This window comes from Serinus canaria, chromosome 2 (genome assembly GCF_022539315.1).
Source record: "Serinus canaria isolate serCan28SL12 chromosome 2, serCan2020, whole genome shotgun sequence".
Taxonomy (NCBI): Eukaryota; Metazoa; Chordata; class Aves; order Passeriformes; family Fringillidae; genus Serinus; species Serinus canaria.
The window spans coordinates 100,095,715-100,114,415 of NC_066315.1; the positions used below are offsets into that span (position 1 = coordinate 100,095,715).

At 39.2% G+C, this 18,701-nt stretch overlaps 1 protein-coding gene across 2 annotated transcripts in view; it reads left to right on the forward strand.

The window, feature by feature from the left end:
* PIEZO2 (piezo type mechanosensitive ion channel component 2) overlaps window positions 1-18,701 on the forward strand; it is a 288,278-nt gene that overhangs the window by 250,535 nt on the left and 19,042 nt on the right. For both annotated transcript variants that reach the window (XM_018908712.3, XM_030232978.2), the window contains 5 exons: window positions 2,292-2,400; window positions 4,052-4,120; window positions 7,349-7,515; window positions 9,211-9,386; window positions 17,897-18,286. In XM_018908712.3, coding sequence (XP_018764257.1) covers window positions 2,292-2,400; window positions 4,052-4,120; window positions 7,349-7,515; window positions 9,211-9,386; window positions 17,897-18,286 — 911 coding nt within the window. The remainder of the gene's footprint in view (window positions 1-2,291; window positions 2,401-4,051; window positions 4,121-7,348; window positions 7,516-9,210; window positions 9,387-17,896; window positions 18,287-18,701) is intronic.

Here is an 18,701-nt window from a genome sequence, read left to right on the forward strand (position 1 = left end):
CTACCCAAAACTATTCTTCAGTATTTAATCAAAGCAGCAAAGGTACTTGACATTTTGCAAATGCTCAGTGTGTGACCCACCCATAGTTCCTGATGTAGTGTATATATACCTCTGTCCTTGTCTGCATTTTTCCTCTTATATGAATTAATAAGAAAAATGATGACAGCTGAAGTCTCATTCCTAGTAAATGCAATGCATTTCATAACTTTGGTGAGGTCAAATCACCAGCAAAGTGGTTTATCCTTTTTTTACGCATAACCCCAGAGAGAAAATGCAGACCCAAATTCTTATTTTCTTTTGATCCTGGTTTACAAGATGGTCACATCAAGTTGCATGTATCTTATGGACACAGTGGTAATTGATCTCAGAAAGCTGGTGAAAGGTTTGTTAAACACACATTCTGCTCCAAACCCCTTTTTAGCTCTTTCACCTTCTGGCCTTAATCTTCACAAAAAAGATTTGTGCATCTTCTTTCTTGCCCTGCTTGAATACATTTAGCATTTCCTTACTTTGGGCACTGTGTATCATTTTCCACTCCATATGTATCATGACTTTTGCAAGGAGTGAATGTCACAGATTGAGAGTACCAGCTCCAAAGTCTAAAAAATACTAAACTGGAAGTTTGTGCAGTGGTAAAAATCTAGACTAGTATGCAACCACTATGCTCTTAAAATACCCCCTGCTTAACATAGGTAGTTACTTTTAACTTATAAATCAAATTCCCTTTATTAATTCTAATTTTATGCCCCCTTCCAAGTCTGCCTCTGAGCTCTAATTTCTTTATTCACACTATAATTGTGGCTAGTGTACACTTTCACAGTAAAATGACAATAGAAGATGTTGGCAGTGTCTTACTTCAGTAAAGTAATACGGTGTTAGCTCATTTCAGTTTCACCATTCCCCCAGGTCACCTTTATTAGAAAACACCTGTTACAAAGCAAAGGTAAATCAGGGCCTCTGATCCCACACATTTTCTCATGTGGTGCTTGTTTGGAACAACTCAAACATACAAAATTAAAAGTACTGATTTTGAGAGATTTGGAAGAGGATCTTCTTCTCAACAGTATCAAAATTATTTCCTCTCCATGGCTGTATACATTCACAAAACAAAACAAAGTCTTTTTCCCTTTTAAATTAACATCAGTTTAACAGTTTTTAAATAATACTTTAAATGTTCCAAAGTTATTTGCATAGGAAAATTCTAAAAATATAAAGAAATCAAATAGAAATTTTACCATTCTGTCCTACGAGGGGCAATTCCAGCTTCACTGAGATATGTGTGTGTTGTTGTCATCGTCTGCATGTTTTTGCTGTGAATTAGATAGAGCTGTTTTGTTACTGTGCTTTTTCAGCCTCTTGCCTGCATCTGTGTGCCTCCCTGCTCTGTCTCTGCCAGTGGCCTGTGTTGCTTAAAAATAGAAGACCATTTAGGATAATTACAATTTTTCAATGAAAACCATTAAATGAGCAAAATAACACCTTTTTCCCTACTTTGTGGGGGGTTTTTACCCACACTACTATATAATTTATAAGTATTTTGGGCCAATTCCAATGCTTCATGCAGTCATACAGGTCAACAGACTGTTGGCTGAGTGCTGTGAGCAGAATTTTGTCCCATAAAATACCTTGGATAAATAGGTAAGTATTACTGTCTTCATTTTACAACTGGAAAACCAGTAGCAGAAGGATTCATAAGCGACTTATCTGAAACAGCATTGTAAAAATCAGGAAGAAATCTGAGGAATTCCTGAGCGTCAGTGTTGGGACCATGTATGGATAAGAAATCTATGAACATTCCACTGGGACATACAGAGGGGAAAAAATACCTGAACTGGGAAAAATGCACTTACCTGTACAGGGATATCTCTATATCTTTTGTTGTTTTAATTAGTGGATTGCAGCACTTTCTCTACAAGTTTTCTTTGCTCTGCATCTTGCCTGTAATGTGATAAAGTAGAAATACTGTAGAAGAATTGAGAGATTCAGACAAGGTAGCCCATATGCACAAAAAGGTATTAATTCCCAAAGTTCAGAGCATAAATTTTTGTGTGTTCTAATGCAACTTGGGTCACCCACAAGTATTTTCACATTTGGCTTTACACTTACCAAAATAGCATATGAAAACTCAGCAGATCTGTGGGGAAGGTGTTTGATTTGGGATGAAAAATATTTCCTTGCCCCCACAGGTCTGAATGCATTTACTCAAACTATATAGTCCTGCTTGTGGTTTATTGTATGGCTTACTCTCAGAACATGAGGAACCTTGATATAAATGAGTTTTTTCCTTCCAGTTTGTTTATCAAGCCTGGATAACTGACCCAAAAACAGCTCTACGACAGAGGCGCAAAGAGAAGAAAAGTTTTGCGAAAGAGAAGAGAAGGCGAAAAGGATCTGGGGATGGTAGGCAACCTTTTCCATTTAAAAAATAGAATATTAACTGCTGAATGTTGTTCCTGTTAGTGAAAGGCAGATGAGATTTAGAAGAGAAGTGCTCTCAGTGCTGGCTAGGAACAGAAAAATGAGTTAACTTTGGCTGGTGTTATTTTCCTGCACCCACCCATGGCAAGGTCAGCCATAGCCATGTTCTTTAGTTCTGCATGGCCCACTTTGAGGGAGGTACAGGGGAAGGTGGGATATATGTAATTTCCATGGAGTTGCAAGAAATGCCCAGAACTTTTGGTGAGTAGGAAGATTCAACACATTGCAGAAAACATCAGTTATGTGAAAGCATTTGTGGGAGTACTTGCAATAGTAATTTGTAAAGACATAACTTTATAAAGCACATAACCTGGAACTTAATAGCATATTACCAAAATACAGGAGTGCGAACAAAGTGTTTGGCAGAGCAATGACATTACCATTTCACTTCCTTATATCATAAAAAAGTTTATCTTACTGTTCAGGCTAGAGTTCACCAAAGTCACTCTTTTCAATGGTCAAGTCATGTGCATTCCCAGGGAAAGGTGCTGAAGAACTATTTCCTGAGGGAGTTCCCAAACACCTGTAGTTCAGGTGGAGCTGTAAAAAAAAAATTCATTAAATAGCCACATATTATTTATTTTGGCCATATTTCCTATATTGTTCTCTAAAGAAGCTTGAGTTGATACATGAAGAAGAATATACAGAAATGTTTTCCACTTTCCATGTTGCAGTCACTGAGGAACCCAAATTTCCACAAACACGTAAATTCAGCAGATAGCAAAAGGAAAACATACAAGTGTTGATTTGGTTTTAGTGGCAGTGTAAAATCATTCATGCCTCTGAAGAAAACACCAGTTTATAAATGGTTTACATATCTTTTTCTCAATTTTTAAGCTAGAAAATAGAAATTCAAAAGTTTTCCTGGTCAGTATGCGTGGGCAAAAGAAGGACCCATACAGGCTGAATCAGCTGGATGTTTTCTCTGTTCGGTCTCTTTACCTGTCAAAAGGAGGAACTTTATAATTGGGCTTCTGCCACTGAAACTGTAGCTGCAATTATTGGGCATTAGATAGAAGGAGGATCACTTGTTTGTCCTTCATTTCTGCCTGTGATTCTGCAATACTCTTTGGCTACAGGCCTCAATAAATGCACGTGGTGTTGTCAAAACAGCTCTGCTGCTTCAGGCCAGCCTGAAGGTCCCACTCAATTGCCTCAGGTTTGGTGGGCCAGAGGCAGGAAAAGACCAGAGCACTGCTCAGGTTGTCCTTTTCAGGAGATGAAGAAATGAGCTCAAATGTGAGTCAGCAGAAGGTGAGGCTATTGAGTGTGGCTGAGGAGTGATTGAGAAAGTATTTGGGTTTCCACCACCAGATGATCTCACTCAGCAGCCTATCTAGTAAGAAAACACCACTGAAAATCACAAGAGAGGGATGGTCATCCATGAACATCTTCACTGACAGGATTGTCCCTTCCCTTGAGTGCTTTGGAAATGGGAATGTGCTTTCTGTTATGGTGGTAGGTGAGGAACCAGTCCCTACTGCTTAGTAGCTGTGGCATTCTCTAGCTTGAATGGCATTTACACCAGCACTTCTGTAGGTGTGACACTCCCTGCTTTGCTCCTTGCTTGCAGGAGGTGGCAATGATGCAGACTGTGAGGACAGCGAGGAGGAACCTGTCAAGAAGAAATCAGATGGACCAGGTATAAAGGCAAAACAAGGGTTTCTGTGCTGTTCCAGTGCAGTTGTGACCAGTGGCCTGGCACAGAGAAAGCGTTGCAGTGATCCACTCTGACGGATGCAGGAACAGCTTCCTAACTACTATCACATTTTCTATTGTAAGATTTACAAGCCTTGAGCATAGGAGCTTCTAGTTCTGGATAATTAGCTACTGCACTCACTCTCTAAATACTTTAGCAAATACACTTGCCAGCTCAGACTTGATCACTGCTGTGTATTTTACTTACAGAACAACTTAAGCTAAGATTCTAGACCTGACTGCGCACAGCCCTGTCTTAAAATCTCCTTTGATTTTGAGGGTGTTTTAGCAAGGTTAGTATAATGCTTTGCTTAGTACTTATCCATTCAGCCAGGCACAGTAATCACCTCTAAAAACATTACATGTTCCTGATCTTACACGTTCTCATTCAAAATCAGACTTAGGGCAGTTCTGTACAACAGAAGAAATGCCAGCAGTTTTCAGGATCTTGCCCACATTCAGATTTTTCTTACAAAGAAATTTAATAGATAATAAATCCAAGCTTGGCTCCTTGTTTCTAACTGGAGTAAAAGAAGAAAACAGACTCTCCTCTTAAGTAAATCTTCATCATGGCTTACCTTCAGTGAGACTTTATCATCAAAATCTACTTTTCTTCTCTATATAAAATTGTTTCTCACAGTTCCAGTTCAAATTGTGTCCCTGAGTGACTTACAGGGGGAAGAGGCTAAAAGGATGTGGGAGTTATAATTTATATCTCACAAGGGCAGTGGTCTCAAATAAATGGGCTGCATTGCTATGAGAACTGGGGGGGAGGGGGAGATTGGTCGGTTTTTTATTTGCTACTTACTGGCAATGCAGCTATCTGTCTAAAAACACTGAAGTAAATCACACAAATGCATCTCTAGGGATATAGTTTTGGTGCTACACAGAAGTTAGGGGAAAAAGATGGAGGTTTATAATTAATTTATATTGGAAATAATAAATTTAAAGTGCTTTATATTTTTGTTGAAATACTTTGACTGTTCCTAGGTAAAATTTGTTAAAGAAAATGACCAGAAAAATTAGCCAGTAATTGGTAATAAATCATTATTTAATCATTAGTATCATTAGTGACCTTAGATTGAATCCTATCTGACACTCTCAGGCAGAGAGAAGCTTTCTCTGCACAAAGTATTTGTTTCTCTTTTTGAAGATGTTTAGATGCAATTGATCCCCAAAAGATTATTTTTTAAAAAACTTTGAGGAACAGCAAAGGTGCCAGAACAGCTGCAGTGTCATTAAAAAGGTATGCTAAGACACCTCCATCCCAGGAAGAAAAACGACCTTTCAGATTAGACTGGAAGTACCTGGCACCATGGTGAGACTATGCCAGGCCAGTGGTGGTCAATAAAAAAAAAATTACCCTGAGAGCAGTGGCTTCTCCTGAAGGCAATAGCACAATTTCCATATTGGAGAGGAAGAGTGTGGGCTAAAAAAGATCATATGCTATATATTTTTGTGTATGTGTGCTGTTCTCTTTTCACCTACTCATAATATTGTCTGGAATTCAAAAGTAATGGATGGTCCTTGAAGTAGAAACAGCTTTACATTTAGTTTTTAATGGCAGGATTTCCTCAACTTCCAGACCTGCACATTGAATGAATAAAATTTAAGTGGATAGGTAATAAAAAAATATCTCCAATTCTAAATGATATAGAAAAGGCCTGAAAAAAAAAAGGCATAATATTATTGAAATAATTATATGACCAAGTGAAGGGTGCTAAATGCTCTTTTGCTCAGTGCTAGCAGACCAGCTCCATGGCAGTGCTCAGGTTAATGGAGGCACTACTTCAGCACCCACTTTGCAGGAAAGTACCTCTAATGAATTTTTCCCATAGTTTCTCTCCACATAAATGTGCATGCAACAACTCTGCCTGTCCAGGGAAATCTTTTACTTTATTATAGCTTTCCTATTGCAGTCTTTGTAAGGAGCTGTGCACTCATTCTGCAGAGTTTTGCGTGCCATCTTGTGGTACAGCTAAGAAGTGATGTTGTTGAGAGCATCATGCATGGCAGATTATTGACAGTTTTCTACTATTTCTTAGGCTGCTTAATCAAAATTTTGTCTTTACACACAGTGCTCTGGGCTTTGGAACCTAGCAGGGACAGCTAGCTCTGGAACTGGCTATTGAAAAGAATTTTTTCAGTATTTCATAGATTCGTGGAATCATAGAATGGCTTGTGTTGGGAGGGATCCTAAAGATCATCTGGTTCCAACCCTCCTGCCATGGGCAGAGGCACCTTCTGCTACACCAGATTGTTCAGAGCCCCATTCAGCCTGGCCTTGAACACTTGCAATATAATGTGAGAACTCTACTGCGGTGTTTAAATTTGTGAGTGGATAAAAAATAAGGTGAAAGTGCTGCTTTTTGGTTGAGAAATACCATTATTAATGCCAAATGAACTACTGAAATGAGAAATTAACTTGAGACACATGTGCTGAGCAAAATAAAGCTACTATTGTTGGTATACACCCATAAGCCATCGTCATGGTAAATTGTACTGTTTTGCCAAAATGGTGCAAGAATAAAGTTTTATAAATTATTATTTGTCCTAGTTGTGCTTGTTGATCTGAGATCATTGATGGCACAGTGCAGCCTACTTAGATAAACAGTGGCTTTGAAAACAGTAAATGCACAAAGGTGTGATTCAAAGTGATAAGAGAGCAGCTTCAAATACTGTTTAGGTAGTTCAGACTTTAAAATTCAGCTTAGCAAGGTTTAAGCACAAAAGGCAAAGTTTGTGCAGAGAGAAACACTCACAAGTAATTAGACACTGAAGAGGTTCAGCTCAACACACTGATTGAGCACTTTTTCAGATTACAGGACCTGGGGATATTTAATATTCTCAGAAGATGCCCAAATCCTTGGGTTTCATTTCACAGACCTGTGCATACAGTGTCCCTCTAAAATCAGGAACTGTTTATTTGACTAACAGTTGCAGGACCAAGGACTTAGAGGGTGGAATAGGGATTCCAGATGATAAGCCAGGAAAATGGTCCAGACAGCCAAAAGGCCTCCAGCCATCTTCAAAGATTCCTTAGTATGACAGGGTTTCACAGCCTGGATTACCATTATTAGACGTTAAAAGAAAAATTAATCTAGTTCCAGGCAAAAGTAAAATAAAAGATACTTGTGTTCATTAATTCCCTGTTGCTTTTGCTCTCCCTTAGATAACATCATCAAGAGGATATTTAATATCTTGAAGTTTACTTGGGTCCTTTTCCTGGCAACGCTGGACAGTTTCACAGCTTGGCTTAACTCCATCTCCAGAGAACACATCGATATCTCCACCGTGCTCAGGATCGAGCGCTGCATGCTCACCAGGGAGATTAAGAAGGTAATGCCTTCAGCCTTTTTGGGCTGCTAATGCCATTTCCAGCTCAGTGAAAAACGAAAGGCTTTCTCTTCAGATCACAGCAGTGAGGAGGAAAATTATGAAAATCTCACATACATGTGCATTTTAAAAATAAGTCTGGACTTTTTTTACTGCTTGGTGGTTTATAAATCCTTAAAGAATAAATGACTTGATTTATTACCTGGACACATAACAAATTAAGGGAAAGATAATTCTTTGAGAGGCTGATGTAAGGTTTTGGCTGAAACACTTCTGTAGTCTAGTGTGGTTCTGAAGGGAGAAGAAGAGTCTATTTGAAGAATAGATTCAAGAAGGTAGAAAATGGCTGGCATTTTTAACTGCTCAAAAAACATCTCAGTCTACATATTTCACACTTCTTGTAGATCAACTTGCACTGGAAATGACTGACAGCATACAGGCATACATTTCTTTAGTGAGAATGGAGCTATGTGATCCTCCAGAAGCTAGCTGTATATTAGCAAAACCTATTAGCAGAGATTATTGTTGTTAGTGTAACTAGACATTTCTTTAGATCTCCCAATGAAAGTAGATGATACAACTCTTTTCCATTACACCAGGCCTGCAGTGGAACTAGAATGTGACTTGTGCCATTGTTTCAGACTCAGGAGGTCATAATGGCACCAACATTTACCACTGAAGAAGCAACACAGCTTGTACACAAACGTACCTGATTAAAAACCTGAGAGTCAAGTTTTGTTCTTAAGATTTTTTAATTTTTTTTTTCACAAAACATCAGATTTTGAGTATTTTGAGTCTTGTAGCTTTGGACACTGTAAGGATTAAAGCTGAAGTACAATAAACTATTAAAATTAGTAAAGGAAATACAGGCAATGTTTTAGACTACTTTTATTATGATAGGTGGAAAAGGTCCTTGCATAAGGCTTCATTATAAGTTAGAAAAACTACTGTGGAACCACTAGTGGAATGAGTTGGATATGTTTCTGCCTAGGAACAGAAAATTCTCAGTTTTATTCTTATGATACACCTTTAGAATTCTGATTACAACATCACAGCCAGAAAGACTTGATTGTGTGCCCAGATCCAGCCTGACAGTTAATAAAACTGTCCTTTCATTAATTTGCTTCAGAGAAAGAGTAAAGGTCTTCAGTGGTTTTTTCCGTGGATTTCCATCCGTGTCCATAATTCATTAATAAATTTTGACTTTTGGATACTAATTAAAGTCTAGATCAGTTTGCACATGAGCTGTTCCTTGGGCTTTTTTTTCCTGTTTAAAAATTCTGCTACTGGCCACTAATAATTGTTCCTAGAGTCAGAAAAGCAATCTAAAAGAGATCCATCAAAAGTTGCTGGAGTGCAAATTGAGTCATGGGTGAAGTCCCTTCCTCATTCCCATGCTGAAGGATCTACAGTCCATCCAGCAGAGTTGTGGTGGCTAAATATAGCCTGAAACCACATGGGCTGCCCCAGTTTTGCTTGAAAACCAAACACTTCGGGCCATGGTAGGTTAAGTCAAAACATGACTTGCTCTGGGAAAAGGTTGTAGTTTGCTATCTAGGAAAGTGCTAACTAGTTGCTAACTAGGGAAGTGTTTGCACAGTCCTTAATCTGTTACTTGCCAAATGACAGAAGAAACTGCTTCCTCAAAGAATACACCTCCCCCTGGCCATGTGTGTCTACCTCTGCTCTCTTCCACAGGGAAATGTTCCAACACGGGAGAGCATCCATTTGTATTACCAGAACCATATGATGAAACTTTCTGAGGAGTCAGGACTAGATGAAATTGATAAAAATCCCAGTCAAGCTTCTGGTTTGCAAGCATCTGAAAGAATGGATAGTTTAGATTCAGCAGCATCTCATGACAGCATCTCCAGGTATTGATTTAATTTTATTCTGTAAAAGACAGAGGGATCATACAGTAGGTGTAATATTAGATATTGTCTAAGTACTGATTAACTCTCTAATCAATGTTGAATTCTTTTTGATTTGTCCATGCCATCTTAATAGTGAAAATTACTGTATGTTACTTTTCCTTTATAGTGGTGGACTCACTTGTTGGCTTAACTTCTTTTCCTCTGCATGACTGCCCCACTGCTTTTAGTTTCCCCTTGAGTTAGGAGTCAATGGCATTGACATTCTGTTCCTTGTGAAAAGAAATGGAACTTAAGAGGTGCTGAGGATGCTTCTGTGATAATGGTTTAGGATTTCAGGCATATAATTTGGGAAGGGATCATTCATGGTGATTTTGTCTTAGTAGAATAAATTGTTGTCTGTTGTCCACAAATCAGAAAAGGCTTTGCATTGAAAGAGATTCTGCAAAATCCCCTCTCGTACCCACAGGGCAGAAAGCATCTGAAGAGCCTGGTTTCCCAGCTGCCATGATTACAGTCCAGCAGAGCTACATGTTTGTTAATCAAATACCCAAACTAGTTCAGGAAAACCACCTTCCTCATTCTTTTCTGAAAACGGATGCTGTCAAGTCCTTTGCCAAAATTACTGCCTGCTCCTGCTGTTCCATGCACACAGAGGCACACACATTCACTTCCCTCTCTTACAGAGGCAGTCTGTTCCCACCATGTCCCTGGAGTTCTTGACTTCTACCATACTGCAGAATTTCTATAACATGAGGGGGAGAAGGGAGGGCTTTGGAAATCCAGCTGTTTCATAATCCCTGGCCTTCTGTGTTCTGCTCTTCTGTGAGCCGTGGCAATATCACATTGTGTTTGATACTCCCAGCAAACTCAGAAACTTCTGTGTACAGTAAATTATGCATAACTTTTACTAATGATATATGGGTAGATGTCAGCAGACTGAAAATAATGGGGTTTGTCTTCCTTTCTGATAGTATTGAAAAGAGAGTGCCTGTATTATGGTTCAACAAAATATCCACAAATTGCTCTTCAGTGAGCACTGGCCTTTGAGAGGTTCATTCCAGTAAAAACACCAGATCTGAGCAAATCTTTCTCAGTGGCTTGTTGCCCAACTGAGCAACACCTTTGTGTTTTGTCTCAAAGTTTTACAGGAGTCAGATGATGTGAGAAAAATGTAAAGCCAAATTCTGTTGCCAGCTCACTTGGACCCACTTTGATATCTGCTGTGCAGATTTTAACTCCACAAAGTTCAGTCTCACCTAAAGAATGAGTAGTAATATCAATCCTGCTTTCATTAAATAGTTTTTGGTCACATTGTTTACTACAGAGAGAAGTTATAATTACTATGCAATCATTAGCAGGAACTTAAACCATAAACAAAAGGAAGCCAATTCCAAAATTATTTATTAAATAGAAAAACAAATCTTGTCATTTTAATTCTGCCTCTTCAATGAGATGGTATCCAGTGTTGAGCTCAACTTGTGTTTTGTTGTTTGTTTGGGTTTTTTTAAAATAAGCATCCATTATTCACCCTGCTTTAAGCACAATTGCACATTTAAAATCTCTTCCAATTCAAAGAATTCAGTGATTCTGTGGTGATGTTTGCAACAGAAAAAGTTAAATCTTTCACATGGGTTTCTGTCATCTCCATTTCCTTTGAAGGTGTCACAGGGTTTATAAACAAAGGAATAGCAAAGGCAGAGTTATGACTGATTTCTCTAATCTCAAATTCTCTTTCTGGTAATGAACAATCAAATATTCTTGCACTGAGTATTGCAAATTGTGGACATCTGCTGTAATAATAGAGGAAGTAATAATGAGTCTGTTGATTGAATGATAATGCCATCTGTCTGTTGGGGCACTCTTGCATATCTCTTCAAACAATTACAGAAGTGCCTATGTTGCCTTTCAGAAAGGTGAAATGTTTTAAACTTCTTATGAGTTTATTGATTGATTTTTTTTAATTGCCCAAACAAGAGCATGTGGCAGTTTGTATATTAAAGTAATGATTTACAGTAAATGTAGAAGTGACTAATTAAATCGAAAGCATCCTTGTGATTGTGGATCTCATGTTGCATTGGAAAACTTCTGGAAGGGGCAGAGGGTTTCTGTTCTGGTTATCCTTTGGTTGCACTACTAAAATTCTGTAGTGCAAAATTCTGTAGGGGACATTAGGTCCCTGAACAAGTCTGTAAGCACACAGGAATGCTGAAGCACAGAAGGTATTCCATTATAATAAGACATAATCCTCAGTGCTCAGGATAGGAATTACTGCAGGTAAACACTGGATATTTAAAGAGAAAAACCCTCCTGATCAGCTGCAGGAACTGTAAATTTTTGTAAAGTGAAAAAATTTCTTCATGAGGGGCTGACCCTCATAAGTCTAATTGAGGGATGCTGTTCTTAGCCTGGTTAAAGCTCTGAAAGGACTTATGTAGAGGGTCCTTAGTGGGTTTTTTTCCTTTTAGTAGGGCTGTCATTTATTCTCAGTCATTTCTCTACACAGTAGAGACCATGAGGTATTCATAGGTATTTGTTTGGTTTCTCTTTATGTAAAGGTACTCTCATGTACCCTACAGGCAAAGCACAAAGTTCCTATGGGCCAGGAGAAGGGACTGACTCTGTTCCTTTACCAAGCTCTTTGAGGAACACCACCAGAAGGGACTGGGATCTAGAATGGCAGAGCATTTACTGCAGTTTGTTTCCACTTGACTGATGACCTGTTTATTAGTTAAAAAACTGTGAATTTCAGTAAGATGATAGGGAACTTACCATAACTACTTGGCTGCCTTTCTGGGGCTTTGCCTACAATTATGTAATAGCAGCTACACACAGGTCCTAAGTCAGATTTCAGGTTATCTAAGGTTTAGTATCCAGTTCAGTTTGTGTTCATTTTTGCCAATGACAATAACAATTTCAGTTCCTCACTCCGCCTTTGTGTAGACTTTTATAGGAGCTGAAGGAGGCAATCCCTGTCACAGTGTTTAAGAGCACCACCTTTTATCTGTGCTTCCCTCACTAGAGGGGAGAATAGGGCTTGAGGCAGGGGGTACTGGAGGAGTAATTTTGCCTAGGGAGGCAGAAGGAAGGATGAAAGGAGAACTCCTGTTTGGGCTGGATCAAAGTCCAATTTAGGCCTGTGATTGTTAGGAATTGATTGGGATTTTTTTCCTGGAGACGTGGAGAATGCAGTAATACAGATAACAAACAGATAATGCCAGTCAGTAATTAGCCCATGAACAGAGCAAAAAAACATAAAAACAGAAAAAAATGTAATTCACCCACTCACTAAGCTGAAAAACTCTTTGTGAAGGGCAAATTTGTTTAGCAAAAAGGAAGTCATAAGCTTGAAAATTTCCTACTCACTGAGGATAAAAACATCTCTGCTATATATGTATCTCTATCTAAAATGGGTACCTGATCAACTTCATATAAAATGTTTGAACGTGGGACTTTTAATGAGCATTCAATTTCAAATATGTAATCATTGAATGATTTTAAGAAGCTAATGCTTTCAAGGTCTCCAAGACAAATTTGAAAAATCACTTAGGAAGATATGCTTGGATCAAATTTATGTCATAGGCAATGACTTGTGTCAACATCAGCTTTGCTCAGTGTGAATCTCTTCACTTTGTTGGTGTTCTCATTTCTTCCACATTTGGAAGCATGCTCCTAAAGCACATAAAGAATACACGCTATAGGTGACAACTCACACACATCTCCTGATATTTCAGGATAGAGTGCAGCTGCTCAGTCAGTAATTACTCTGGTGATTCATTCTTCTTTTAAAACAGCTTTAAACCAAATGTTGCAGGTCCTTGTCTGGACAAATGTTTTTTATCTGTTGGGATTAATAGATGCTTTTCCTTTGATTTTTCTGGGAGCGAGGTCAGAGCTGTCATGCTTGGGAGGGCAGCTGGCATGTTTCTTCCATTGAAAATATATGAGTGGGCATGTGAACATAAATAGCTGCTCTCCTTGAGTGCCTTGGACAGTTCCCCTTGAACTATGTCTGCATTTAAAATCCTTCAACACCTTTTTATTAGGTGCTGCCCTTCAAAAGAATAAACTCAGCCCTTGAGATCTAAAATGACACATGCATAAAACAATGTAGCACATAGAAAGGTCACCTGCAAAACTGTACTGTCTGCTTGCTACCATCTTCCCATATTTTAGCACCAAAGCCTCACTGATAGAGCAGCTTGGCTATATCCCATGTTTGTAGGTGCAGAGGGAAACCTCCTCCCTCAAGAGCCCTCCAGGTTAGTAACACCAAGCTTCAGCTGAACTCCTAAGGTGCTGAATCACACCTCCAGGGCAGACCCCCTGGTCCCCTGTCATAAACCATACACCGTGCAGCCATATACCATACACCAGACAGCCCTCCAGGTTTAGTCTGGAGGACCTTGTGTGCCTTTGTGCACACAGAAATAATGAAGTGGCAAACCCCTTGGAAGGGGTTTGGGCCAAGTGAACTGGTGGGACAGAGGTGCCCCTGCCATTGAGGCAGTTCTTAAGGAAAATATTTCACAATACCTTTGGTATTTTGGTGATTCTTTTCTTCTGTTCACAGGCCAAGGTGTGCTTTTAGCCTCAGTCAAAAAAGCCATTCTGTCAAAAAAGATCATCAGTGAGAGTAGGCCTAAGAATAACTGCTTCTTCTCTCCACATATTTTTGCTTTTTCCTTCCCATTTTTCTAAAGTCATTAGTTGCAGACTGTACCTTCATGCCAGCAGATTTTTTTCCTCACTTCAAACCTGCAAGACCAAAGGAATCTGGAAAACGACATTGCCCCTCCTTTCTGACCTCTTTCCCAATTCTCTGTGCCCCTGGACAAACATCATGCTTGCCAAGGAAGCAAATCCCCTGCTGCCACAGCTCAGGTGTAATACAAATGGAGTCAAAAGAAGAAAAGTAGAGTGTAAATGCTGAATATTGGGGTCTTTTCCTCTTTCATTGTATCTGAGAGACTCAGGCAGGTCACTGCATGTGGTAAAACATCAGAACACTCAACTCTTTTCATCGACATCTGTGTTTGTCAAAGATTTTTACAGGAGAAATAATCTTTTTACCTACCATATGTCATTAATGTATTTGCTTCTTTCCTGTTGCTCTGTTAAATGCTTGTATTTAATTATATACTTTCTTTCTCATAACTCATCCAGTTCTTCTTTTCTCCAGTTACACATGAATGCTCAATGTATTGTGTATGTCTCTGGTGTCATGTTGTATTTGATAAGTGAAAGGAGATAAGGGTTTATTATGTCTGTTCTTTATTTCAAGATGTGCATGTTACCAATTTTGAAATACTTTTAAGCTGTGATTGAAATAAATTAAATCTTCTGGAAAGAATCACCAGGGCTTCCTAGTAAATATCAAAATAAAAGCCATCCCATGCAGAGCAGGTTATATTTGACATGCATTTACTGGCTAAGTGACATATCCGATTTGGCTCTTTGGTTTGGAAAGAGGATTAGCCAATGTCTGACAGCTATTTTTCTATTTGTGGAGTATGAGCTTACTCATACTGTTTTAAGGGCTCTTTTAAGAAATTGGCTTGTACCTGTGTAAAAAGGTTCAGCACAGGATGTCAAAAATAAAACAGAATTTGTACAGAGGAGGTCCCTTCCCAAAACATCCTTGTGGAATCTGGAAATTTCAGGGGTAAACAAACAAAATAAAACCTGCTCACATATGTAGTTCTGTTCCCCTGGAAAGTATGTAGAGCACTATGTTGGTTCCATATCTGCTTGAATAGTGAATAGATGTCCTTCTATAGCTCCTATATGAAATGACCATGACTAACCTGTGCATAGAAATGTGTTTCCATAGTGACTCTAAGCAAATCCTTATCTTCTCTCTGAATCTTTTTCCTCTGTGTCAGTGTTTAGCTGCATGGCGAGCATATTTGTTTACTGAACCATGTGTACCATATCACCATTTGTATTTAACACTGTCTCTGTAACTGTTTGCGCTGCTGTAGCTGCTACACTGAAGCAACCATGCTGTTCTCAAGGCAGTCAACCCTTGATGATTTAGATGGACCAGACTCTGTTCCTAAAACAAGTGAGCGCGCTCGACCTAGGCTTCGTAAAATGCAGAGCATGGATATGTCCTCCTCATCAGCTGACAGTGGCAGTATAGTGTCAAGGTGCTTAACTCATGCATGCTTTGTTCACTCCTTTACCCATACCATTATTCTGACTGCAGTGTACACGGGCCTGTGTTTGCAGACACGTGGTGTGCAGAGTGGTTTGCATGGTTACAGGAAGCTTTACTCCCTCCTGTCTTGTGGCACAGTCTGAGATTTGAAGTCAGGGTCATAATCTAGGATTCATTTGCTGTTTCACTTCTTGTTCTGGTTTTTGGGGTTTTTCTCATCCTCAGTTAATGTATTTTTTAACATTGTTCCACAACATTACGCTGACTGTATAAAAACAGGCTAAGGTCTGTATTTATTCAGCTAAAAAAGTGTTTTATTTTCAGAGTTACTGAGTCAGTGCTTGTTCTTAAATTGGAAGCTGGAAGTTAAGTTTCTCAGCTAATCAGTTACCCTAAATATGGACTGAGATGTGTAATTTTAGAAACTAAGGCACCATTGTGCCAGTTTTTCAATTTTTATTTTTCTCCACACAGGAAAGATTTTGAAATATGTTCTGATTACTTTACCATTGATTTACAGTAAGGTATTGTAATTAAGAAAGGAAAAATAGCTATGACAAAAAAGCAAATAATGTTAATATCCAGTGCAAGAGAATGAACTGTTCAGAACTGTTCTTTCACTTTTTAGCAGGTAAAACCCAAGGATTTACATGACATTGGGAAGCAGTGTTTCAATAATTTAATAAATATTATAAATCTGAAATTTTATGTAATTTTGCATCATTTTTTTTCAGTTTTGAAAGTGTTTGACAAATTTTTGAGTCAATCCTTTTTGAACTTGTGGCATTCTCTGAATTTGTGCATTTTATCCAGTATGAGTGCTACTGTGAATCATCCAAACACACATCATCATAAGTGTTACATGGTCTAATTAAAACTCTGCTATAAATAACATGACCTAACATAGCCACAATAAGTTTGGAAGCAGTGTAAAAGAAAAAAAAAAGAAAACTTAATTTTTAATTTTGGCAGAAGATGGTAGTGCCAGATGGCTTTGCTAATGCTAGTTTTCTCTAAAAGATTATAGTTTATGTGAAAATATGGCCCCATTAATCTCATAGGAGCTATGTGAAATCTTGTTTTGTCTCTGTTGAGATACAGGAATATGCAGCCAACAAAGACACTGAATTGGTGCCTGTTGTCTAACCTGTGGAGAAGGAGTGGAATGAGACTAAAAAGAGAGAGAAGGGAGAGGGGAGAGGTAAAAAAATACTTGAGATGGAGGGCCACAAATGTAATCAGAGGGCTGGAGCACCCCTCCCATGGAGACAGGCTGAGAGAGCTGTTCATGCCAGAGAAGAAAAGGTTCCAGGGAAACCACAGAATGAACTTCTGGTATTTATAGGATGGCTACAAGAGAGTGGGAGAGGGACTTTTTACAGGATATGGAGTGATAGGGCATGGGGAAATGGCTTTACATTAAAAGAGGGCAAGTTTAGATTAGGTATTAGGAAGAAGTTATTTATTCAGAGGGTGGTGAGACACTGGAACAGGTTGCTCAGAGAAATTATGGATGATGCATCCCTGTTCAAGTTCAGGTTGGATGGGGTTCTGAGCAAGTGGGAGGTGTCCCTGCCCATGACAGAGGAGCTGGAAGTAGATGGTCTCTGAGGTGCTTTCATACCCAAACCATTCTATGAGTCTATGCCAAGCCAAGAGTAAGGAAGGTGAATCAAGCAAAGAACTGATCAGAGCCCACCAGAGAGCTCAATCCAGAAATTGGTACATGCAGAAGTAAAGCAGGCAGGTAAAGTAAAAGGGAAGACTATTGAAGAACATAGGGCAATCTAAAGGTAAGCAAGATACCCTGTTACTGAAACAGTTTTGTAATTTGGTTTGTATTTCTTCATGCTAGCAAGTTACATCTTCTTTTATTTGAATCAGAGTTGACATGTGTGTGTTCAGTTCATGTCCCAGTTGTGTACTGCACCCATACAGTGGTTGCTAAAAGCACTGTGTTTAGAAGGAGTCCCATGGCTGCCTATCCTTCACCATGGAGCATGTCTTAAATATATAATAGCAAGTGTTGACTCTCTTTAGAAATGTTCATATTGCTTTCAGAGAGGTAGTTTCTCTTGTTGATAATATTAATTTGCCCCTTACTGGTGCTAAAAGAGGGTGAATCACTGTGAGTTCAGTGGGATGGCATTTAGGGAACAGATGGACCCAGATGTTCCATCTGTGTTAGAGGAGATCAGGGTGATGTCTTTTCTACCAGATCATACGAGCTTTGAGGGCCTGGGAATGCAATGAGGTGGCTCAGCTGTCTGCATAAAGGTACTATTAACAAACTTTTCTTGATCATAAGTCTCTTAAAACTCAGCTGACTCTCTTCATCCATCTCCAACAGTGAACCCACGCAGGTCACCATGCTCTATTCCCGTCAGGGGACCACAGAAACCATTGAGGAGGTAGAAGGGGAGCATGAGGAAGAAGGAGCTCATTCTGCATCAAGGTTGGAGGAGGAGGAGGTGGAAGATTATAGCCTGGATTCAGAAGGAGCTGCATATACTCCTGATACCGATGTGCCATTGTACTCCACAGTGGACAGCAATGCAGAAGCTCCACCTTCCTATAGCAAAGCTGTCAGCTTTGAGCACCTTCCCTTTGGCTCCCCAGATGACTCAGCTGGGAAGAGCCTCATGATGGTGAGCCCGGACGACAGTCGGACAGACAAACTCGACAGGATTCTGCCCCCACTGACGCACGAACTGACAGCTAGTGAGCTGCTCCTGAACAAGTAAGAATCCTCAACCAGGAAAAATTATTGATCACAGTGTGTAAAATTTTGTTAATTACTTTGGGGTTTTGTTTCAGAACTAGCCTACAAATTGTGATGCAGATCTTGTGCTAAGTTTAGTTTAAGGGAAGAAGCTCATTTCCTGTGCAGTTGTTCTAATTAGAGATTTCTAAAGTGACTCAAACTCATCTTGGAAGGAATCTCTGCTTTCTTCCTAGATGCCATATTTAATCATTCTGATTAGCATTGAATTTCTGTGCTGCAATTGTCTTGGGGTCAAGGGCTTTTCTAAATATTCTTTGTGGATAGGGCTTCTCTTCTCCAGGCAGCTGTGATTTCAAATGAGTTTCCTCCTGGGCTATCTGGGAAGATGTTTCTCCTTTAATTATTTTGGATTACTGAAAGGGAAACTCTG